General features: G+C 37.7%; 2 protein-coding genes across 13 annotated transcripts in view; one reads left to right on the top strand and one right to left on the bottom strand.

Moving 5' to 3' along the window:
* The window catches only part of ZRANB3 (zinc finger RANBP2-type containing 3), a 52,762-nt gene extending 51,569 nt beyond the window's left edge, over window positions 1-1,193 (top strand). For all 12 annotated transcript variants that reach the window (XM_026852252.1, XM_026852257.1, XM_026852261.1 and 9 more), the window contains one exon: window positions 319-1,193. In XM_026852252.1, the coding sequence (XP_026708053.1) occupies window positions 319-417 (99 nt within the window). In that variant the 3' untranslated portion in view covers window positions 418-1,193. The remainder of the gene's footprint in view (window positions 1-318) is intronic.
* A 115-nt stretch (window positions 1,194-1,308) lies between these two features.
* The window catches only part of RAB3GAP1 (RAB3 GTPase activating protein catalytic subunit 1), a 25,624-nt gene continuing 1,879 nt past the window's right edge, over window positions 1,309-25,053 (bottom strand). Inside the window, exons 3-25 of the mRNA XM_026852517.1 lie at window positions 24,300-24,375; window positions 22,883-23,015; window positions 22,573-22,651; window positions 21,763-21,882; window positions 20,990-21,155; window positions 20,116-20,215; window positions 17,583-17,664; window positions 16,734-16,802; window positions 16,005-16,078; window positions 15,222-15,314; window positions 14,177-14,346; window positions 13,752-13,850; window positions 13,247-13,419; window positions 12,231-12,285; window positions 11,579-11,947; window positions 10,385-10,522; window positions 8,495-8,722; window positions 7,906-8,002; window positions 7,710-7,813; window positions 7,484-7,599; window positions 6,144-6,246; window positions 4,603-4,623; window positions 1,309-3,289 (exon numbers count right to left, since the gene is read on the bottom strand). Coding sequence (XP_026708318.1) covers window positions 3,047-3,289; window positions 4,603-4,623; window positions 6,144-6,246; window positions 7,484-7,599; window positions 7,710-7,813; window positions 7,906-8,002; window positions 8,495-8,722; window positions 10,385-10,522; window positions 11,579-11,947; window positions 12,231-12,285; window positions 13,247-13,419; window positions 13,752-13,850; window positions 14,177-14,346; window positions 15,222-15,314; window positions 16,005-16,078; window positions 16,734-16,802; window positions 17,583-17,664; window positions 20,116-20,215; window positions 20,990-21,155; window positions 21,763-21,882; window positions 22,573-22,651; window positions 22,883-23,015; window positions 24,300-24,375 — 2,908 coding nt within the window. The 3' untranslated portion in view covers window positions 1,309-3,046. The remainder of the gene's footprint in view (window positions 3,290-4,602; window positions 4,624-6,143; window positions 6,247-7,483; window positions 7,600-7,709; window positions 7,814-7,905; window positions 8,003-8,494; window positions 8,723-10,384; window positions 10,523-11,578; window positions 11,948-12,230; window positions 12,286-13,246; window positions 13,420-13,751; window positions 13,851-14,176; window positions 14,347-15,221; window positions 15,315-16,004; window positions 16,079-16,733; window positions 16,803-17,582; window positions 17,665-20,115; window positions 20,216-20,989; window positions 21,156-21,762; window positions 21,883-22,572; window positions 22,652-22,882; window positions 23,016-24,299; window positions 24,376-25,053) is intronic.

The raw sequence follows: 25,053 nt of genomic DNA, 5'->3' as shown, positions 1-25,053 counted from the left end.
ACCCACCCTCAGGTGAAACCTCCTCCTGTGCCCATGTCTGTGGGGAATGCTGCAGGCAGGGCCCTACCTCCTGCCCAAGCCCTGTGCTCCCAGCCTCTCCCTCCCACACAGCAGGGATGGACAGGTAGTGTTAAACTGTTACAATACAACAGTTTCATGAGGATTTGGGAAAATGTCACTTTAATAAACAATTACATTTCATGATAATGTCTACTGCAAAATAAGACTGAAATTTAACCACAGGCTCTTGCTTTCCATCCAGCACGCTGTTGCCAAGTAACAATACTGACTGAACAGACCTGTCTTTCTCTTTTGCAGAGAACTGCAAAACAGGCCAAGGAGAGAAGCCAGATGAAGAGACATTCTTTAGCTACAAAGTATGGCTGTGATATCACAAGATTTTTTGTGAAGATGTAAAATACAAAATACATTCAGTTATATTATAAATCAAAAGCTAGTGTAGTTACGTAGTTTTCCCCATGCACTGATTTAAGAAAAATATCTTTGTAGTCTATGATGCTGTTGGTAGAGGGGAAAAAATACAGAATTAAAACCAAGAGGTCATTTATAATGCTGACTGTCAGAGAGCCGGGGGTGAGTGCATCCAAGGTACTTGATAATGGTTATATTTTTATATATATAAAATTAGTGGTTTAAAGTTAAATTTCTGTGTGTAACCTTAATGCAGTCTTGAAGAATTACTGTTTCCCTATTCTAGTGCAGTTATAGCTGCAAGAATTCAAGGAATTTCTGCTGGTTTTTCAGGGTTTGGTTGTATTGGGGACATTATGGACCAAGGAGGTATCATAATTTTTCTCTTCTGTGTTCACATATCAAAATTGCTGGAGAAGACACAGGCTCTGACATCTATTACAACAAAAATAGCAAGAGTGATTGATTCCTCTCTTCTGAAACTGTCTTATATAGTTCTGATCAGCTGGGCGAGGCCTACCCTTGGCACTGCGCCTGATGTGTAGGACTTTGAAATTTTGAATTAATGTCTATTGAAATCTGTTTTTACTGAAACCAGCTTGCACTAAAAACTATTCATGATAAGAAACAATAAACATTACCAACTATCTCATCAAAGGTAGTTTCTGGGAAATGCTACAATCATGGTCTTGTTAACAAGCTTCCAGAGATGCTGGTTATTTTGGACTGTTCATGTTGCTTTCTTTAGGGTTATTTCAAATTTCCTGGTGATTTTTTTTTAAGGCTTTATCTATCTCTTCCCCACCCCTTGAATGCTGTAAGGCAGGGCCAAGTTCCTAAACCACATCTGTACACTGCACATCTTTTTCTGTAAGTACATGACTGCACTTTCAGGTACAGCTAGTTAAAATAAGCTGAAAATCTTTCTGGGTTATTCTTGTGAGGAAAATTCTTGAAGTTTTAAATGTTCTTTTTCTCAAAGATTTCAAATAAGGTAGTGTCATGAGTGCACCATTTGCTATAAAGTGAAACTAACTGGACTTTTCAGGTAACAACAACATCTTTAGGTAACCGCCTGAAAAGTGTTAGATGTTGTGTTCTGAGTATGATTAAAGGAATCATCTCTTCAGCAGTTTAAAAGACCAAGAATAGCCTGATAAAGCAAGAGATTTCCAATTTGATACAGTCTTTACCTGAGGCCCCTCTTTACTGTAAAATTTCATGAAGACAGCATGAGCAGGGCAAGAGAGGAAGGAACCAAGAGTACCAAGAAAGAATCTTAAGAAGTTAAAGATTACTTATTCAGTAATTAGTGCAATTTCTTTTAAAGGAGCTAGACAGTTAAACAACAGCTAATTTGTCTTTGATAAAATGGATGACAAAAGAATTATCTTCAGGTGAAAACACAAACAGCCTGGAGAACAAATTCTGTGACAAGATTTTTCTCTGAAGAAAATTAACTCTTCCTGATCCTGAATACTATTTCTATCTGATACAGCTTTCTGTGAGGGAAACACTCTAGCCCCTAACCCTGCTCTCCTCAAAGAAGTTTTAGGGTAACACGTGGGGCCCTACACCTTGGGCAGAACAACAAGGCTGTTCCTAGGTCACAGGATGCAAGGATGACATTTAAAAAGTATTCTGACAAAACCATACCACTACTCACAGAAGTCTGAGAGCCAAGACTAAGTTCAGATTTATTAATGTCAGCAACACCGTAGCTGGTTTTACATTTCATTCTGTAAATTAACACTTTGCCAATTCTCATTAAAATGGACACAATTGCTGTAAAACATTGGCACATCCAGGTCCTAGTGTTTGCATGATATGCTGTGGGGTTCAGGTGGTGGAATTTCATTGCATCGAAGCAAAGACACAGTATGGATTCACAGGGTCTCTGTAAATCCCAGGAAGCTGCTTCCAGTGAAACACTTCTGTAAGTGTCCCCTAGAGCCAGCTCTGTCCCTTGCCTGCAGGGAAGGATGAGAGCAAGTACCCAAAGCCTTAGCCAGCCACTGCAGGCTTACTGGCCTGTTAGAGCTCCATGTATTTATTTCTGTAGGAAGAAGTGTCCAAGACAAGATATTTTTGGACAATGCATGTTTAGCATGAACTAAAATGTATGGTATACTTTAAATAATTATATTTGAAGAGTATTTGCCATTTAGTGATTAACCAAAAAGTACTGGGCTCAATGTTTATCATTAGCAATAAATACAAATTACTTCATGCTTGCACATCAATTTATGGAGACTAATGTCACCTGATAAAGTCTGATTAAGAACCATAAAGCAGCACATTCTGCATGAATTTCAACATGAAGTACTTGCATACAGCCCATTCATGTCCATTATTAAACAAGCTAATGCAAAAAAAAAAAAAAAAAAAAAAAAAAAGGCTGCCTTTGGCCAGCGGGGAGATTGCTAACCTTTCTTCCCCAGAGAGCTGGTGAAATCTACTGGTGAAGCCATTCCAGACCTCCAGGCTCGGCTCTGTCCCTGGGCCCACAACACTCCCTCTGATGACATCTGCCTCCTGGCCCGTCCGTCTGTAACATCACCTTCCCCGGAGGAAAAGCAATAGCACGCTGCTTGTGAAAGACACGGTAATGCAGTCAGAAGAATGTTGTATCTGCTGAAAAGGCCCCCGCCAGTCGAAAGTCTTCCCTGGTCAGCACGCTGTACATGCGCTGGGGCAAGGGCTTGGAGTAAGGGGCCGGGCGGGGGACGCTTGTGCGCAAAATCACCTCCCGGCCCGTGGGCGGCGGGAAATCAGAAACAGCCCCTGCCTGGAGTCGTCGCTCCTCGGAGGAACCCGGTCGCCTCGGTTCTTCATCAAGCGGGGGCGCTGCAGAAACCTTCAATAAGAGCAGAGGGATAATTACAGGGCAAGCTGGCTCTTAACATTAGGATTCGGAAAAAATCTTAAGAGGAACAGAGGAAGATCAGAAATGGCAAACACATCAAAAGGCTTTGTGTGTACACAGAGCAAGACACTAATGGGATGTCAAGAAATAAACTGCGCACAATCAAATGCAAGAATCTCCACGTGTGGGTGGTGAAGCTCAGCCTAAGCTCCTGCTCTCCTGCCGCTGTGGTGTGAGGGGTTTGACCAGCCAAAATGCCCCCTTTCCCAAGCACCTCCCTGTGGCTGCACAGGGCCAAGCCAGCCTCCTTTTAAAAATAACCAGCGCCACTACTCGAGTCCCGACAAAAAGCCACCGGCCTTTTTGAACTCAAAACGCTCCTTCTGAACGTGCTTTTTTGTGGCTGGCCAGAGGCATGCCGAAATGAGAGTGTGGAGCAAGTGTGATGCCATGCCCTCTCCCCCGACACTGGCGGCCTCAGGGCCAGTAAGCAGCAACACCGAAGTCTGTATACCAGAAGAAGGGCTGGCATGCTCCAGTCAGCCCCAAACACACAGCCTGATTCCATAGGGATAGATATATTTATAGAGATACACACCCCAATACCCTATAGGGTGATAAGTGCACACTACTCAAATTTATCAATGTCCTGAGGCATGGCAGAGCCCTCCCCCCCCCCAGTCCTCATGGCCCCATAGCTGGTCATGCCTGCTCCCACCCCTCTCCCCCACAAGCCCCCAGGAGCAGGGACCCAGCCCCACTCAGTTCTGCAGCCCGTGCCACATGAGGAGGCACAGGGACAAGTGCCACTGGTTACCACGAGAACAGCTCTAGGAAACCAACAGAGAGGATGGTGCCTGTGTTACGCTGCTTCACACAGTCACCCCAGTTCTTCCCCAAACCTCTCTATCTCTGACCAAAAAGCTCAGTAGTTTCAGTAAGTACTGGGACCTAGGATGGTGATGTTCAGGTACTGCTCATGGCTACTTCCCCCCCAGAAAACCATCTGCCCAATAAACAAAAAAGTCAGAAAAGAACATAAAGGCTGCATATTTCAGCATGAGAAAACATTAATATTCATTTGAGGAAATATTTGTTTTAAGATTTCTCTTTTCACTACCTGTTAGGCTGTAAAAAGTCTGTGAATGAGGAAAAACCATTCTGGAAACATATTCAGCATAAAAATAATTTTATATGTGAACAACAGTACAAACTAAATCAGGCTGCTGTACTATATCTACCAAAAGGTTCAACTCTATGCAGCTAGGGAAGATGAGTGGGAAACGAGGGACAAAGTTGGTTACCTCATCAGAAGATTCAGTCAGCTTGGAAAGGGATGAGAAAAGAACCAGTGATGAAAGACAGAAACAAAGGCAAGTCAGAGGTGACTTACAAGAGGTTAGAAGGAGATTGTAGGTTTAAGAGACATCATGCACTCTACTTCCAAGAACATGCATTTGCTGTCATTTTCCTGAGAAAACTTGAGAATATAACAACACTTTTTACACAAGTCAGAATGGAGTCCAGGTTCTGAAGGTAATGAGCAAAGAAGTCATTCGACTTCTATTTACCAAGCAGCTCTCTACTGAAATAATTCATGGCAGATTAAACATGAGTGGGTTTTGTAGCAAGTCAGCTCCTGTCCCACTAAGAAGTCTTAATTAACAGTGACCAGCTATTTGTGGGAAGTATCTGTAGCCTAGCTTTACTTACTCATGTTACAAATGCAACAAAATCTAGAAATTTGAGAAACTAGAAGTTTACATACATCTTTATCAAACATTAACGCTAAAAATTCTTACTCAGCTTTAAAAACCTCACAGGGCAGAGTCTTAGGCTTTACAGGGAAGTCTGTAAGTGAGGCTGGTTGCCATGCTGGGATCTGCAACCAGATTTTCCCTAGAGACTAGAAGGATAAAATAAGTGTTCTGGTTTTCATTTCTCAGAATAACCACAGTCTGTTTTCAGAATGATCCTTTTTATGCCGAGTTGCAAAATACAGACTATTATAAAAGCATCCACACCTTAGAAGTGTTTAATACCCAATCACACCATTTTACAGCAATGATTTCCAAACAGGATTTCAGACTCTAAAACATCTGCAATACCGTGCTAACTGTAGTTAAATCTTTGTTAGATAATGTGGTGCTATGAACAGGTGTAATTCTGACAGAAACTGAAGGCTGACTGCAGTCCAAGAAGTCTGGAAACTGATTCTTTTTCTTTAAGGCTAATTCTTACAAAGACTGCTTAAGAGAAAAGGGAATATTTATACCAATAAAGGCTGGGGAAGGGTTTCCAGAAAAACAGATGCAACACTGGCAATAAGTAAACTGAATGTAGAGTTGTACTGGAAATGAACTGAAACTTCCTAAGCATGCTAGTTTCCACAGAAGAAATCTCAAGTATTCCAAGTATAAGCCTCAGTCTAAAAAGTCACTCCTAAAATGTTTACTTTCATGACACTGTTTCTCTACATTCCTACATGAAACCGTCACCACACTTGATTGTTCTCGCTATGACGTTACACATATTGTGTAACTTGACTAAAGCAGACATTTGTGCCATAATAGCATTGCTGATATTACCATTTTGAAGTAAATCAAACGTTAATGACACCTCTATCTACCCAGCTGGCTTTATCTGTTTAACATCCCAGGTCACTTATTCTTTCGTCTTGCAAGGTTCTGCTATTGCCAAAACTACATCAAACATCACAAAAAAACCTCAAGCACATTTATGACATACATGCATATACGCAGACAAAATAAACTGGCATCATATGACAAGTCGTTGCTTCATACTGCTTAAATTAGAAGTGTCTGCAAAGCAAGAGCTCTCTTACCCTCTGAGCACTCACAAACAGCTTGTGAATAATGCTACCAGCAGGTCCTCTTCCTGCACCAAGAACTGACACTTCTGGCTGCTCCAGGAGACAGTTTACGAATCTGGTGGTACAAATTATTGAAAAGGAAAAAGGAATGTTTAATTCTCAGCTGTATCCAGTTTGCTAATCTAAAACCAGAATTGTTTCCTGTGAGGAAGTCTCCACAGCATCATTTGCACAGAGCCAGAACTAGCAGATGCTTTCAGGAGTTCTCCCTTTTGAAAGTTTAAACAAAAACCCTTGAGATTTCTCAGATATCACTGAAACACTATCATCACCTCTTCACCCCTTTACTGCTTTCCCTCTGCCCTAGAGACTAAACCTCCCTCAACCTTCACTTGTTCCCTCCTACCTTGTTGCTTTCTTTCCTGCTAATACAAGCAGCTGTTCTTTCACAGATAGCAGAGGTCAAAACTAAACCCAACCCAGCAGCTTCCCATGTGAAATCAGGAAAGGCAGGATTACACAGCTGCCACCCAGCAGGGCCAATTAACACCTAGGTGCAATTCAGCTTCTGAGAGGACCGGCTTCTCTCCATTAACTTATAAATGGAACCCAGACTCCTAATGCAGATGCATAAATTTAGCATGAAAAAGCCTTCATGGTGTCAGCCACACAGAAATAACACTACAACAACTTTTTTGAGCACAGAGATACTGTGCTGGTCAGACATCACTCCCCTGAACTCCCAGCATGTTCTACAAAAATGTCATCTCTCCCTCACAGCACAGCAGTAAGAAGCTAATGTGTTTTTTTTAACATTACATATTAGTCACCTTAAGCAATAAGTAAATAATCTGACAGCAGATAGTGGAGCAATGAAACACGGCTCATTGCTTTTCATTCATATGGTTCCTCAGTAATGTGTTTCAAATTAGTAAGGAGACTAGAATAAGAAAATGTAAATCTGCGGAAGAGGGTATATATTTCTTTCCATATTAGTTATAGCAAATACTAAGTTCCCCATCCTTCTAATTTTACCTCTATTGTAACAAAGTTCATCACATGTACCTTTTACATACATACCAAAAAAAAAATTAAAATATCGCCAGTACTGTCAAGATAAAACCAAATTCCCTTAAAATAACCTGTATCACATTTAGCATGCCACATATAACATCTCTAGGTAGCCTCAGGACAGGGATATGTAGTGTTTATAGCTACTAAATACAATTTCTTAGTATTTCTGTATTACCACCACTTCCATCTGTCCTAAATTTTGAAACAACAAAAAAAGGGCATGAGAGGAAAATCCAAAAACACTGGGACAAGGGGAGAAAAAAAAAATTATCAGTCACCTTTGTAGGTCTTCTTTCTCCTCCTCATTTTCACATTTCTCTACCCCAAATTTTGCTTTCAGAGACCTGGCCCTGGCGATGATAGCTTCCACACTCATGATCTGGGCAATGATTTCCTGGAGGAGTTTAATAAAAGTGAAAATTAGGAAGATTTTTTTTTTAGCACTCCCATGAACAGTTTAAAAGCCTATCAGGTTTTCAGCCCCAGCCAGTACAAAAGCCTTACTTCCAACTTCTTGTCCTCTGGACTGGGGAACCTTAGAACTTTACTGGAATGGGAAATTATCTGCTTAATAATCTTCTTAACTGAAGATATATCTTCTATTGCTTCTATTAGAAGGGAAAAAAAAAGCAACAAGTTTTAATTATTGCATCAGTGTTCAAGCTGAAATATCTTAAATAATTTATTAAACATTATTTACCTTCTTCCTTTACCTTGAGTACAGCTGCATGGATAATGCAAGGCAAGAGATGCCTTGCAAGGTCAGCTGGTTTCTGAACTGCGAGGTAATGAAGCACCTGCAACATTAGAAAATTAATACATTACTGATCAAAACTACTTCCCAAAGGTAAGGTTAACTACAAAAGATGAGCACTTACATTGAAGAATTCACAAGAAGGGAGCACTGTTGTACCACAGGGCTCAATAGGTAGTTTTTACCTTGATCCTCAGTGATTGCTTACAGTCCCAACAGATTAGAATGAAACTAAAAATAATTATGTTTTAGGAACACTAGTTTCTTAACACATTCATGCAGATTAATTCAAAGAAGTACTTAAGTAATGCAGCTTATGAAGTTACATTTCACACACTAATTACTTTAGATATTTCAAGCACACTGTTGTACAGCAGCAAGAATTTCTGATAAACCCTAAGCCACGTACAAAACAGTTTAATAACTCCAAGAATATGGTGCAATGACGTATTAATGTTTAAATCTTGCAGGAGAAAGAAGCAAGTTTTGTACAAGCGTTACAGATCAGACTATCACTAGCCACAGAGCTTTTTACCTTCTCTGCTTCTCTAGTGTCATCGAAAAGTCTCTTCTGCCTCCGGGCCGGGACTGGTTTTGCTGTCTCCCAGGCCTCCACCCACATGTTGCTTGGAATCTTCATTCGGGCACTCAGCTCGCCCTTAATTACTATATTCCCCTTTTCATCAACCACTTCCTCTTCGATGTAATCCCGAGGGGAGTACCACCTCACAAAATCCTCCAGACAACAGCCAGGATTAGCTGCCTGGAATGAAGAGGAGATAAGAGTTTGTGCCTGAAAAATCCTATAAAAACATGATAACCTGGGTAGGAAGGCAATAGGGGTTTGTGAGTAGAGCACAGGAGCCAAAACTCAGGGAATTCTGTTCAGCCACCAGACTGTACACTAGGAAAAAGACCTGGGAGGGTGAAGGAATAAAGCATAAACCAAGGCAAGGGGTGAAACCCACACCATCAACAAAAGCAAAGAAACCTTCTTAATCACCCCCAAACAGTACATTCATCAGTTATTTCAGGCAAACTCAAAATTATACTGAAGTCAATCTTCTATCTGGTACCTGATACTTGCAATAAATATGAATTTTCACTAATTTTTTAATGTGTAAGATTATATTATTAAAGAGATGAAAAACAGCCCACACCTAAAAGAATTACTGAGTTGCAGAAATATGTTTTTAGCACTGACCTTCCATCTTTTAACATTCCAGTAACAAAACTCATTTTTAAAGGAAGAAGAAAAAGTGAACTTAAAAAAAAATAAATCTCCACCAAACAAAACTTAATTTTTCATAAATGACATGTCAACACAAACACATAGATCCATAGGTCTAGAATATAAAAGGAAACTCAGCTTTCTATTTGATGTACTTATCAAGAGTGAACTTCTACTTCAAATTATGGCTCTATATTCTTACTGAGATTTTAGATCACTTGCACCATAGAGATAGAACTCATATATATATATATATATATATATATATATCTATATCTATATATATATCTATCTATCTATCTATCTATCTCTATCTCTGACATGAGTCACTGTTAATGAACTAATACTGATATGTTAAAATACTCTTACTCTACAGCACATCTATATACTTTTAGTACAAAGTAATTTAAAAAAAAAAAACAACACTATTTCATGACAGTATCTCCAATTTTTTTAGTTTTGAGATCCTTTGATGACAGCAGAGTATGTGCTCTTAGCTCCCTCTGCAGAGCTCAGAAAAGAAAAAGAACAAATTACCCAAAACCACAGTTAGTCCAGTCCCAATTTGATGAACAGCTGTACAGGACTTCTAAATAGTGGTAACTTGTCCTTCTTACTGAAGAAAAGAACATCTTCAACTATACCTAAAAATTATGTCCACCTCCTCACAGTCTAAATACAGAACAGTGAACGTGTTAATAGATTTTTTTTTTTTTTACTTTACACCACCTTTACATTTTATTAATTTGGAGTATGATTAAAGGTGCATTTTAGAATGCCAGACACAGTAGAAAGTGCACGTGAGAGACACTAAATTAAACCTACTGGGTGGTGGGAAGGAGACACATGTAATTTTGATTCAGAACTTCAATGTTCAGTTTTCTTCTGACATTAATTTGTATGGGCTTGTCCGAGTTTTAATTCCCAAATTATCAACTGTACATTTGGTGTCTTTTCCCCTTCCACAGACATTCATTGTACAAATTTACTGGAATTTTACAGGGTAATAGACTGGGGAGTCATAGATTTTGAAGTGTTCCAAGAGTTTTATCAATAGGTTCTTATTTTCAACTACTTTGAAACTGTTTTGTGGAGGAAAAAAGAAACCTTATCAGAAAACTTCAAAACTGTTCAACACAAGGAAGGATAGTTTAAGAAGAAAGCAGTCTCACAGAATTTTTCCAGTAGTTCTACCTTGAAAGACTCCATATCTGAGAGCAAGCAGGCACTCTGCATGCGTGCCCGAAGATGAGCCCCTTCAGCTGATGTCCCTAGTTTTGCCAATACCTCAGACTGTTCTTCCAGCAAATCTTCAGTCATGGGTGCTGGTTCCTGTAATGTGGAAAAAAGACAAGTTTACAAATAGCCTCTCCTAGACTTAGCCCTTATTAAGGGAGGAGGAGTGGAAAGCTCCCTGTCACCAAAAGTTCATTCTACTTCATGGGTACTCAAAGAAAATAAATTTCTACTGCTTAGCCTAAAACTGTGCATCTGAATAAGACTCTAGCAAAAAGAAATGAAAAAGAAAACAACCTGAGAATGAAGTACAATATAAGGATACACTGTTAAAATGCCAAAATCGAGATGAAGTCCAGGAAATGTTTGACTTGCACTATTTTGTTGAGACAGATGAAAATCCACATAAAGCAATGTACAATTTTTACTGTTGATACTGTCAGCACATAATTGACAATATTTTGCCTGGCTACACTCTCCTCAAACCTTTTACCCATGCAAAGTAACATTCATTAAAAATTATTTATCTCAAGTGTATGAAAAATACTGTATTCTTTGTGCATGGCTGATTTCAAACTATTTCCTCTGACACCACTGTTTCCTATTTCATCCCTAGTCACTCTACAAGTCTCTGTTCAGAACATTTCTAGTTGATGAGAAACGTGCTTTAAATAATGGTATCAAAAACTGATGACTATGTATGTTTAGATGCAAGTTGAGAAAATTAAAACAAACGGACAAAAAAGTAGCAGCAAGTATTCAGTCATAGAAATTGTCATGGTAGAAGGACCACAGCAGTTCCTACTTTACAGGAAAGTAAGTAGAGAGGAGATGGAAGATGCCTCAAGAGCTGGAAATAAAAAGAAAGCCAAATTTAAGGCAGACAAGACAGCTAAATTCTTGTTTAAAAAAAGTTGTTGCGAGTGAAATTTTGTAAGGAGACCCATTTTCAAATAAAACAAAGAGCACGTGAGATTTCCATTTAACAGCCTCATCAAGTTTTTAAAATGGAAAACAAGGTCTTAGGCCAAAAACGCTTAGCAATTTTAACAACAGATCAGGTTAAAACCTGCAAACAACTCACAATCCTAGGTATAAGCCATATTGCAAAGGAGTTGTACTGCACATCTGGCTCAGCTCTTGCTACCCAACCTGTGTTATTGGAATGTAGAGAGGCTCTCCTGGATGCAGCAGCGTCAGCTTTCCATGTGGATGCAGACGACCTTCTGGTTTTATGTTTACAGGCTCTTTGTTGCCTTCTTTTGCTCCTCCTTTCTTTCCATTTTCCTGTCCATTTCCTTTAAGATCTTCTGTGTCGCTTAAACACTCAAAAAATTCCTCTTCACTGTCACTCCACGATTCCCAAGACTTGCCAACTTCTTTTTCCTTATCAGGGTTATCACCAGAGTGGTCTGCTCCTCTTCCAGTATCACCACAAGTACCACCAGGTGAACGATCAAACACACTCCCCTTTTTCCCCTCATCTCTTGCTTTCTTTCTTTCAATGCAACAATTTAACATCTAACAAGGTAAAGGGAAAAAAAAAGTTATTCAGCAATTACTTCTCTCATGGAAACAATGACGCAGAAAAACTTGGAGAGTCATCAGAAATCTCTTACAATTATAAAAGATAACAATTCCATTGAACTTCTTGATATAACAAAGACTTTCCCAAGAAATGGAAGTTCAGACCCAATAATACAAGCATAACTAAAACTACAACAACAAAATAGTTAAGTAATAATTGCTAAGACTTTGACAGTTTCCTTAGAAGAAAAATCATTCTTAAATTTGGGATATTTACCTGAAGTTTCTGATGCAGTAAACAGCATCTCAGATCTGGAGGGCCATTAGCTAATCTAACAAAAGGTAGAAGTGTAACCATTATCAATTATAAAGTTGAATCTTTCACACACGTGGTCTTAAATCATATGAAATCCCAAAGCAGGGCAAATAGCCACACTGAACCCACCCCCAGCGTTTCAACTATACCGCCCTTCTGTGGTCTCACAAGACAACTAGTGACTGAACAAGCCCAGAAGTTAAACTTCATTTATTTCTTAGAGGTCATTTCTGAAACTCAGAGACCATTCACACTAGTATGACACAGACACACTCTGCATTTCCTGGTCAGTTTACCATTTGGATGTTAAAAAGGTAGCTGTTTTCAAACAGAACTTAACTTTACTTTTAAAGCTGCTATGATACAGTAGAGTAAGCTCTATAAACTTCAAGCTCAGTTTTATTTGTTATTGTCACCACTTGAAAGCAAACTGGCAAATAAATGGCCATCCTATTAAAAAAAAAAAAGAAAAAAAAAAGGATGTACTTTCGCTTTACATTTATATCTCATCTTGACAAAACCTTTCATTTGGTCTGTAGCAAGCTCTGGAATACTTGAGACAGCATCAGCTGCCCAAAAAGGCTACTACACCAGCAGGAACTTGGAACAGCTCCCTTAGGGAAGCGGCAAAACTACACTACAACGCCAAGGTGTTTCTGACTATATCAGCTCCTTCATTTTCATCTAATGATAAACTGGAAGAAAGCATTCACGTAAGCCTTTCCCCCCAGCCCCCCGTTCACACACTGGAGTGCTCTTTACCTTGAGCTTCCTCCAGGCACCTTGAAGTTTTTAAAGGAAGGCACAGATACTTTTCCCTACTCCCTATTCTTTCTTGCTTTAAGAAAGTATGTTACCCTAGAGGACAGTAGTTGCGATTCAGAAAAACCCCAGTATGTTTCAGTTATAGTGAACTCACTCTGCTCCTGAAACAAAGAACATTTTCTATGGCAAATCAACAACAACAACAATCTTACCCTGGAATAAGGTAGTTGTTCTCCCATCTGTAGCGCATTTCTAACACAAATTCTTGCCAAAGGTGTGCTACTCCTTTTACTCCTCCATGGTAGAAGTTTATCATACAAAGACATAAAGCTAGCTTGTACGTCAGACTATCAGAAGGAGCAGATTTAAACTGACTGAAGAGATTCTACATAAGAAATAAAAGAAAGCAGGAAACACAGGAATAATGGCATTTTTTCCAAAACCATATGATCTCTTTCCTGTTTGTCAACACAAGTAGCTAACTAACATTTTAAGCCTGTAAGTATAAGCTACTAAAAATTACAGTCTTTAGACCAAAAAAAAAAAAAAAAATTAGAAGGGGGAAAAACTATCATTGCTTATACCTAGAGATTCCACAAAGGTGAGTTCCTTTTTTCCAAAAATTTTATGTTACAAGACATAGGGCAACCACAGAAAAATCTGTATGAATACTCAAGTTGCTTTCTCTCTCAATGAGTGTCAGTCAGTAACACTTACATAATCTTCATTCTCTGGAGGAGGATTGTTTCCTGCTGAAGTGCTAGTTCTGCTTTCAAATCCATCTGCAAGTTTGTCAGCAGCATCAGGAAATAAGAACTTGGAGACACAAAAAAAACCCAGCAAACTTCCATCAGTATGTTCTTCCTGCTTTTCCCACTTTCTCCACAAAGTTACTGCTGGTTACATACCAGCAATCCCTATAATTAAAACTGTTAGCAGAGTTCAGAGCTCATTTTCAGTTCACTTATACTGCACAGACTTGTAAGAACTTAAGCTGCTTCAAGAAGCTGATCAATGGAATTCAAATAATGGAACTGACATTAGACACTTTGATTTATAACTCTGCTATAAACCAAATGCATCAGTGGAAGCATCAAATTTATGTTTTATATTCATTTAATGTGCATGGAGAGCTCACTTACCAGAAGAATAGTGTTCAGAACTTCATTGTTTAAAGGTGATTCATCTACACCTCTGTGTTTGCGAATTTTTTTCTTTGCACTGTGAACCATATTTGAGACTGATAATTTATGGATTGGAACTGGTGCTGGCTCTGTGAGCTTTGACAAAGCATGGGTAATATCAGCAACCTCTATAAAACAAAATAAAAATAATTAGAACAAACAAAAAAACCCCACCCAAACTAGACCACCTCCCTTTAAAAGTTCACCTGTCACATTCAGTCTATTTAGCCCATATTGACCTTTAACACCCTGTTAACCAGAGCTACACCCTTGTACTGTGCTGTCCGGTTCTATACCTTTTATCTGCTGTTCCTAGCCACAAAGATAAGCAGCAGAATGAGGTCACAAAGGAGTCACAGACTGTCCTTGATTTAATTTACTGAATGAAATCTAGACTGAGTTGGTTGTAGATAGTGCCTGCCACCTACTGTAGTAGTACTGCATGCTTGCAGACAATTACAGGCAAAAAGCCTGCTGAAGAGCCACCGTTTAAAAACTTTGTTTAATATATTATACCAATGAATACATTGCAGATAACAAGGACCACTCAAGCATATGCTAGAGCTTTAAGATAAGCCTTAAATAAATCCAGTATTAGCACTATATATAACCTTACATGGTGTAAGCACTATTCTGTTTTATTAGAGTCCTCGGGTAAACTCCTCAAATCAAAAGATTTTTTTCCAAAGTTGGTGCTGGTAAACTTTAGAACCTTTCTTATTATAAAATGAGTTAACATCGTTAAAAAGAGGCCAGAGAAATTTAAGTAATTACCAGCTGCCTGGAAAACCTCCTCTTGGCAAACATTTCAAGAAAAATTAGAGATAAAGAGGGCTAAAGAGACTGTATGTCAGGCACTAAGAGTAATACATACACTACTCATCTAACACATTTTTTAAGCTATTATAGCATGTAGCAATGACCAGAAAATTCCTAGGAGTATTACAGAAAATTCCTACCAATTAAAGTCAAATAACACAAATCATCGAGATTTTAGTTTTACCTTTTCCTTCCTCTTCAAATGCAGACCTTCCAAGTATCTCATCAGTTGATTCCTTCCGACGGCAAAGCTTGAAGAATTCAGTAAGAAAGTCACCTATAGGAGAAACAAAACTTCTGAACTACTCAAAATCTAACTGAACAATAAGCTAACCCTCAAAGTGATTCCTAAGGGACAGCAAATTTTATCTTTTCATCTCAAAGAACATAATCATTTGTTCTGAAGCACAAATATCTTCAAACCACACAACTAAAGCTTAGGAAAATGCACACCCAGACACCTCTCCAGAGCAGTTCTACATGCAAGTTAATCCCCTTCTTCACCCAAAGCAAGATGAAACTTCTGCAACATGTTATTTTTTGTTTGTTTGTTTTGAAGCCCTTTTCCCCACAAACTGAAAGGTGAGGATGGACAACAGCTCTCCAGGCATATCAATCCTGCCTGTCAGACAGATTGATTCAGCTAAGGAAATGGATATATGCAGAATGCACTTAATAAAATGTAAAGATTCTAGGAAATCTAAATTTTCACAGAACACACATACAGTAAATGCTTTCTCTGGAACCCAATGAAGTAAGAACAGCATGGTTCATGGTACACAGAATAACTACAATAGAAACCTACATTTCTGCAAAGTTTGTTTTCTTGAAGAAGCAGCCCAAAATATTGCCCACTCAAAAAATAAAGGGGAAGGAGGTAATAGAAGTCACCAGGTAACCACCAATTCAATCCTTAACTCTACAACTTAAAAGCCACAAGAGGAGACAGGGAATTATGATGTCTTACCCAAGAGACACTGAGGGTTATCTGCTTTTCTGACTCTCACAGACCACTGGGGTGCTTGAATAGGATCCAGGTCACTTCAAAACAAAAACAATCCCAAGTGTCATGCTGCCACCATAAGTACACAAGAAATTAATATCAAATTCCCAGTAAATGGAATTTCATAGCCAGTGAGGCCATGGAAGCCATAATACATGCCACATTACACAAGAGAACATGACAAACATTAAAACGAAAGCAAGATCCTTGTTCTCATATACATGCATAACATAAGAAACACATGAGAACAGCTCAGTCACAACACAAACTGTCTTCCTTAAAAGTATATTAATGTTGAAAATTCATTTCTGCATTAATTAAAACAATAAACCACTTTTTTTTCTTCTTTCTTAAGTATCAGTATACCCTGTTTTTCCTCTTTAGGAGGCTTAGCATAAAACCTAGATGACAGTTTTTGGGAAAGGAATGTCACTCAGTTAATTCTTTTTGCTTTCCACATTCCATTATCATCTTTCCCCCAAAAAATGCAATACAAAAGACTTAAGCCTAGCATGGGAATATGCCCAAAAAATAGAGGTGTGTGGTCTGTTGAAATTACAGTAATATTTTTTCACACAGAAATGCATTTCAAAAGGTGTTTTCCCAAATGAAACGTTCTAGATGTCACTATAATGCAGTAGTTAACAAATGAAGTACACTTCTAGGTATTTGCAATTCAGACAAAATACTTACGAATAAACATCATTGTCCACAATTATACCTTCCGTTAGGTGAGGCCACGTGGTAGCTAAGTGAAGCTCACTGAAATAAAATAAGATTTAAATCTTTCAGTGTTAGCAGAAAGTGTTCTCTCCATCATAGTTAAGATCATAAAAAGTATTAGTGATAGTTTATATTTAAGTCCCTCTCTGTATTTTGCAGCTACATTCAGAAATGTGCATGTTTTCCAATGAGTTTTCTCACCAAGTACATTCTATTGAAATTCAACAGCATGTCATCCAGTATTGCACTAAATTCTTCTGACATACAGGACTCTCTCACAACTCCTCTCTACAAAAGGAGAGATTGTGCATTGTATTCCAGGTATCCAGGCACAGAGGAAAGAACAACTTCCACCAACTGTGTACAGCATTAAACGTCTAGTACATTAAAATGATTTCTAGATTTGCTAAGTGGTGATGGGGTGTTCAGAAGAAGACATAGGGAGATCATAACAACTCGCTTTACAGACCCTCTCAATTTAAGTCTTCTCCAAGTGTCAAATTAATAGATGAGAGCCAGTCCAACCCCTGAATGAAGACACACCATTTTTAAAGTTTATCTTTACTTAAGGTATATTTCAACATAATAGTTTCAGAAATAAATGGAATACTCCAGAAGTTTATGGTGAAAGAATGATGAGCTAGAACTCTGAATATAATTTAAAAATTTTTATAGATGTTTCTTATGTACTTGAGTCATTAGGTATCTGTTAGGGACATACTAAGTGCTAGGCAGGCAAAGCTAAGATTTGAAACAACATAGCTTTAAATCCTCCATTAAGGAAGTTATAAGACACAGGTTTTTACACTCTTATCTTACCTAATAGGATCCTCACAGGCACCAAATGGTAGCTTCCCAAACTCAAGGCCTCCAACTTCTCCCCCAACTAGAGCATCTATATCTGAAGACAGATCAATACATTTTCCATACAGAATTTATGAAATATTTTAAGAAGCATATCATCTTAATTTCACAGTAAAAAGACTGCAGCATGTAGGATGACCAGAGAATAGCTAAGCAGCTAAGGTGACAGAGCTATGAAAACAGAGTCCTAGCATGAAGTCAAAGTCATTGTTTCCAGCAGAAACTGGGAAGTAATCATGCAACAGGACATTCAAAATTCTTGTAATACATGTTGAGGAAAGGCTTCACACAGGCAAAGTGATAGCTATAAAGGCAGCCTTAAAGAGTCACATGTTGACACAAGAATAGACAGACACAAATTTGCCATAAAAATCTTTAGACAGGAAATCAGTTGCAAGTAGAAAAGGAAGAAGAGGAACTCTTGCAGAGTGAAAACACAACTACTTCTAGAAGGTTGGCAACTTTATTAAAAGAGTGCTATGTCTCCTACAGTTAAATATTTAACACAATGATCTGGGATATTCCTTGTAATCCCAGGTAATGCTTAAAGAGGCCTCCCAGCATCCTCAGCCACTTCCCATGTTATATCCTTCAAATATATAAACCCAAACCAGGCAGCCCTCACTAAACAAAAACGTAAATGGGTAATTATGTAATAATGTAATGCCACTATAATAATGCTACTACAGCATCTGATCATTAATTTTAAAAACATCTGGTAAACTGTTTACATACAAAACAAATGAGGTATTAGAACAGATAAAGTATTTGGATAACTTAATTACATAATTTCTTCCACAAAGAAGACACTTAAATTCTCTGTTTATTTGGGAAGAGCTAATTGAGTGAGGGTAATAAAGTACACATCTAGTTTTTCCCAATGAACATAAAACCACAACTGCATGTAGCAACAGCAGTGAAAAAGATGTTGACCATCTCCAGTTTCTGCAATACACTATGCCACTAGCTCCCTGAACCAGAACTCTTGAAAAGAATTTATTCAAATTGCTCAAATCAAGACATATGGTCAGAGTGGTACCACTCATTCATCAGAAACCGGGGAACCTGACTTAGCCATAACTATGGCAAGGCAGAGAGACTACAGAAAATACTAACTTCTGTGTCTGCAGATATAATAAAAAGTAACATCTGTAGAAATAGCTTCCCAAGTTCTTAAGGTAAACTTGGTTTACTTACAAAGAGAAGCTATCACTTAAAACAGCACTGATTTTCTCTGACCCTAAAAAGCAGGATTCATTTTCAACATTCCTTAGGTACAAAGCACACAGGATCAACTTCACTACAGACTTCTTCCAAACACACTGTTGATTAGTGTGAGGGTTTTGTGGTTTGTTTTTTTGGGTTTTTTTTGTTGGGTTTTTTTTTTAAGGCAAAGCAAAACAATTAGGTAACCAGACCAAGGTCACACAGGTTCTGTCTCTCTAAGCCCTAAATACTTTAGCCTCATTATGTAAAAATACTACCAAATTAAGAATAGAACTTGGGCATTTTAATTCTCCACCACCTTGTACCTAAACTACCACATTACTGATAAAATGTATGTTAAGAGGAACTAACATCTCCACTTTATCCTATAGACTTATTTATTTTTGAGCCAGGAGAAGTTTATCATTTATTTTCTGATACTACCTATATAGAAACAAGTCTGTTAAAAACAAATTCTTGAGACCTTGAAAGTGATACCACCAAGCAAGCATATGAGTTCATTGTGAGAGTACCAAGTGAGCAAGCTCATTCTGTTCTTCCTAAGTAGCATCACTATGGCATACACTTATCAAGTCTGGTGTATATACTTTAAATTCAAGACTAGACATTACTTTTCCCCTTTTCGCCCCTCATAAAAGGCTTGATCAGAAATTTTTCCTGCTTGAAAAAAATAATTCAGTCAACTGCTTGGCTCATTTAGCTCTGTATAAACAGAGTATAAATCAACAACAGAAATCCAAACTTTACCTCAAGTGAGGTCTATATAATGCTTTCTTGTTAATACTTTCATTGTTAATACATTTAGATAATGAAGTATTAAAATCAGTTGCTTTATGGAAATAATTGACAAATACCCCTGTGAAGTATTAGCACCTACTAGAACCCGAATCCAAATGCTTCCCTAAGGAATTAAGAGCAGAATTCCTTACAGATGCAGACTCAGTCAGCCTTTTCCCCCCAGATAAATACTACCATTTTAGAAGTATCACAGTATCTTTAAACACTAATTAAAAAAAAAGCTTATTTCTAAGCATGGCCCTAATCAAAACACCTGCCACAACCGTAAACCACACACATGATTTCAGAGCAGCTTTAAGCTTGTTAAGCTATCATAGGGAGTGGGATGGCACTCAGTTGTAACTGAAGCCTTTCCTGGTAATGCAGAAAATGTTTTCATTCTTTTGGCAAAATACACAAACATTTTATTTATTGTTGACTGTTTATCTTAAAACAAGTTATTCTGAGGACACAAATCTCCCACCTGGTGGCTGCTGTGGCCAGAAATACTGCTGCCAGTCTTGAAGAACATACGTAAGCCGAATAGCCATGCTAACCGGAGGCAGTGGTGTTAAAGGGCATCCCTTGAAAATATTAGGGAAAAAATTCAACATAAGAAGTACATCCTCTCAAACACCTCAGGCCTCAAACATAAATTAGTTATGATACCTTGTATTATTTTAACCAGAACTGCAACATCCCATGTATTACTAGTAAAGCCACTGCTCAACAAGCAGGTAAAAGTAAGCACATAAGCTTTCTAAAATGCATGAGATATTCGTATGCTCCATTTAACTGGTAATTGAGAAATAACCCTGACCCAGAACGTGTTAGGTTTTCATTAAGGATTTTTCTCCTCAGTGTTTTGATGAGATTGCCAACTACCAGGATTAGTTGTCAAGTGTTGCAGTCAGCCATACAGCTCCATAAACAAGCAGTTCACTCAGACTCCCCACATTTCCTCATGTTGTTCTCTGCTCTTAGCCTAGCTACAAAGTATCAGAATAAAAACCACCCCAACTCTGCCTTCTCCTTTTTAATAGCAAAATAGAACTTGTTTTGGGGAGGGGGAAGAGAAGGTTGTTATAAAGAGACTATAAAACAGACACATTCTTTCACAAGCCAAAATAAAAATGGAAGAAGGTGGTGACACTAAGGAACAAAACCCACACCAATTTTCACTCTTTAGTGCTAGATACTGGCAATACCTGGAAAAAGGCTTTGTTGGTATCAGCAGTGTAAGCCTCATCCTTACAGAAAGGCCCAAAAAACCAAACCAACCCTAGAAGACAGAAGTAAATCTGCAAGCAACCAGATAATAATTATTTTTAATGTTATATACATTCAGACACACTTACAATCTTGGATTTGAAGATATCCAGTAATCCTGATAAATGAGTATACTGATTTGGCACTTTGCGAAGATGAACCATTTCGAAGTCAGTTCGAACTCCTGGACCCTGATATTCTCCAACATACATTCGTCTCCATTTATGATGTATTTGCACAAACAGTGGTACCTGACTATAAAATATGAATACTTCAGATTATTTAAATTGTCATACAGTCTTATAGTCTTTAAAACTAGCTAAATATTTTAACATAATTTCAACATACTTTCATATTCTTCAGAATAAATTTTCTCTTAGTGGAACACAGTTTAAAATGCTTAATAAGGAATCAAAAAAATAGTGTTAACTTCAACATTAAATAGAATGCCTAACAAACTGTCATGTCATAAGAATCAGTCTATCCATGACTTCAGTCACCTAATCTTGAATTTAAATATTTGAGGAAGATTAGAAACTTGCTGTTACCACATAGGGAAGACATCCTCTTCCAAAAGTTATGTTTTGTATACCGTTATTCCAACAACTTCTAGCAGCTTCTGAAAGCCTCTAATGTTTTTAAACAATGATTAATATAAACAATACATTGAATCAATCTTTTTAAAGTTTCCATGGGAAACAATTTGGGTTTGTTTTTTTTTTAAATGCTTCTGTAACGATATTATGGTGCAAATACAACAAACTCTGAATGTATTTTGCTAACAATTTATTCCTTTTTCTTCACAATAGCAGTATGCTCGAGTTTTACCTGGGCACGTAAAAAGGTTTGTGCTTTCACCTACCAGCCAGTGTTCCCCAGTGCAATGGAAATGGAACTCAGCAAAAGGTTACATTTAGATTCACTAAGAACTGCATCATTATTTGCAGCTGGAGCAATAACCACAAACTCACGTAAGCCATACCTGAAGAGAGAGAGGCAAAAAGAACACATTTTTGGTTTTTAGCAAGTCAGCTGAAACAAAAATTTTTAGAAATATTGTAACGTGAATAACCTGTCACCAACAGACTCTGAAATCTGTTATTTTGATGCGAGTACCTCTTTCAGAGAGGTCAAGAACTGAGTGGGCATGGAGTGCTGCAGATTCTCAAATCACAAACTATCAAAGCTTAGCAACATTCAAACACCGCACTCAAAATAATGTGAGAACTTCCAGGTCTGCCAGTCCTGATTATTTTACGTTAATAACAATTATAACTATAAAAACAATTTCTCTAGAGCAATGCTATAACATGCTAAAGATTTACATTACTAAGGATATGATTGCTGTTTTTTCTTAAGGTGTTGCAGCTTCCCTTTTTAAGAATGCATCTAAATATTACAAATATAAAAGCTTGGTTAGTCCATGAAATTCAGAAAAGAAATACTTTTTGGGGGAAAAAAAAAAAGTACAGATAAGCCCACTACGGTGGGTTTTTTTTTTTCCACTCCTTTCCTGTGTCCAGTACAAAGAAGCATTTTATTCAAGCTTTAACTTTAAAACAGGAAACTTTAAAATGGGAAGAAAAAAATATATACAAGTGATCATAACAGCATCAAAGACTTTTCAACTGCAATGCTTATTTGTATTAAAGACAAAAGGCAGCATACATACCATCTCACCAGACAGTGAGCTCTAGGAGGAAAGTCATTGTTCATGCACAGCAAGTCCTGCATAGGCAGAGGAAGGGCATCTGTGAAAAAAAATTGATAGACAAGAGCTTTGGCATCCATTCAGCTGACTTACAATTTACTTATATTAGCAATTTGTTGAATGCAAACCATACTAAAAGCAGAAATATCAGATCACACCCATCAAATCTCAGAAAATTTCATACAGAAATAAATCAACGCACTATGAATCCCACATTCTGAAATTGTCTTTTGACATATCCTTACAGGCATGTAAGGGAACTATCAGCTACCTTCTACCAGTTCTTCTTTCCCATCTTTGTCACTGGGTTCTTGTACAAGATAATGATGGGTAATTGAGAATTTGAAGTCTGCAAATGAAATTTCATCCGATTTCTCTTCCCATGCTCCTGTGGTGTATACACCCTGCATATAAAAAAAAGAAATTATTTGATCATATAAATTTAGGTTAACGTTCATAAGCCTTAAAAAGTGTACTGCCTAAATGATCTATAATATTTATTCATCTTTTTCTACTGCTAAGTATTTATTCTTAAATAGCTAAGCCCAGTTTAATTTTAAAAAAGATAATTCTCAAAGCACTTAATTATAAAGGTAGCTGAATGCTGAAATCCATGTTGCCGATAACCATGTTCATTTCAAGAACCAGATATTCTTGGGAAGTCTTCAGAATTATATGGCAATAAAGATGCAGATATATCCCCTCATATGCAACTATGTATCTTAAGCATACACACCCTCAACTTTGCCCAAAGATAGGGCAAAGTTTTCCACCTGGTATTTTATATATATATACACACCTATACCTTTCTACACAAATACTACTTTAATGTTTACTTTGCATATGCTTTCACTGATAAATGATTTTGTGTCTATAGTTTGCAAAACTTCTGTCTAAGGATAATTAATTTTTAAACAAAAAAAACAGCATAGAAATTTCTAGGAAAAAAATCAACATAACTGTACAGAGTTGTATGCTACTAAAGAGCCACTCAGACAACCCTTTGATCTGTAAAGGGTGTCTGCTCACTAGAAATCAAGAAGAGAGGTCTGGTCTACAAAGAAGACGTGTAGGAATACACTGGCAGCTAAGGTTTAAAACTAGTTAATCAGATAACGTAAGTTTTTGTTCTGAATAATCTGTACCCTGACTAAATTTAAGAATAATAAAATTCCTCTGGAAACACAGCAAGCATTCAATCCAGAACAGATTCATTTATTTGCACTAGTATGCAGAAGAGCTCATAATTTCCTCTGCATTTTACAGGACTGATAAAGCACCACAAAGGCTCTAATTAGACTTTGAAAAAAATCTCTCCGATCTATGAAACATATTAAGTCACAAATAGTACTATGCAAACCTCAACCATAAGTATGTGAGGCGTGACAAAGGCACAAGACAGGGCAAAAAGAAACTCCTTAAAAATTTTGAACAGATTCAACCATGTTTCCAAACTTGGAATAAAAAAAATAATCACTAGGCCCTATATGAAGATCCAACTCTACCCAGGAAACAGCCTGTTTGGCAGATGGCCCATCAATAAATTTACAACTGTTTGTCAAACTGCATCTCTTACAAAGTCTCCCAATACAAATCATTATCTACTACGCTTAAGTATATAAAACATACATGTGTATTACTAGCTAGTAATTAAAATTCTAAAAGAAAATTCAGAAGCAGCAACTGACCTTTTCTAGAGGTTTGCCTGAAGAAATCCCAATAAGCTTCCAGTCATTCAATACTTCCTCTATTTTTGAAATAAATCTATTGGGGAGGGGAAAAGGCATTAATATTTGCCAAACACTAAGCTTGTATTATAATTCAGCTCCCTAAAAGCAGGCAATATGTTGCCTTACTACGGAATTCCTAAAAAAAAAACAAAACCAAAAAAACCAACCAAACAATAAAAAACCCACAAGTATCTCAATAAAAACAGAACAATTATTTCTTTGTACAAATAAAAGGATCCTCCTGTGTTTACATTTCAGATGACAGTTTTCGCAACTTTTAAGAGCATTCTTCACAGATTAACAAGCATCTGACACAGTTATGAACTCAATATTTAAAAGGCAACGCTTAGAATCTTTGTCTCCTGTCACAGACATGGTCACTGGAAAAAAAGCATTTTAAAAAGTAATACATTAAGAATTTAGAGCATTATAGACCTTAAAATTTCTTGTACGTTTTTCTATTAACTTTTAAAGGCTTCAGCTATAAAAATGACTGTTTTAACAATCAGGCAGCTACTTAAGAAGCACATAAACCTTCTAGATGTTTACTCTAATCCCTTGCGAACAGACACTAAACCAGACCTCTCACTCAGTTCAGACACGGCTTGACTGCTCCTCTTCACTCAGGCTGCGGCCTGACCCTCCGCCGAGACACGCCGGTAACGCCGGAACAGGCTCCGGGCGCCACCGGGCACCGGCCAAGGCGGCCTCC

This window comes from Athene cunicularia (genome assembly GCF_003259725.1).
Source record: "Athene cunicularia isolate RWA chromosome 7 unlocalized genomic scaffold, athCun1 chr7_part1, whole genome shotgun sequence".
Lineage (NCBI taxonomy): Eukaryota > Metazoa > Chordata > Aves > Strigiformes > Strigidae > Athene > Athene cunicularia.
Note: the sequence above shows the minus strand (reverse complement) of the source record. Positions and strands in the feature narration are given on the sequence as shown.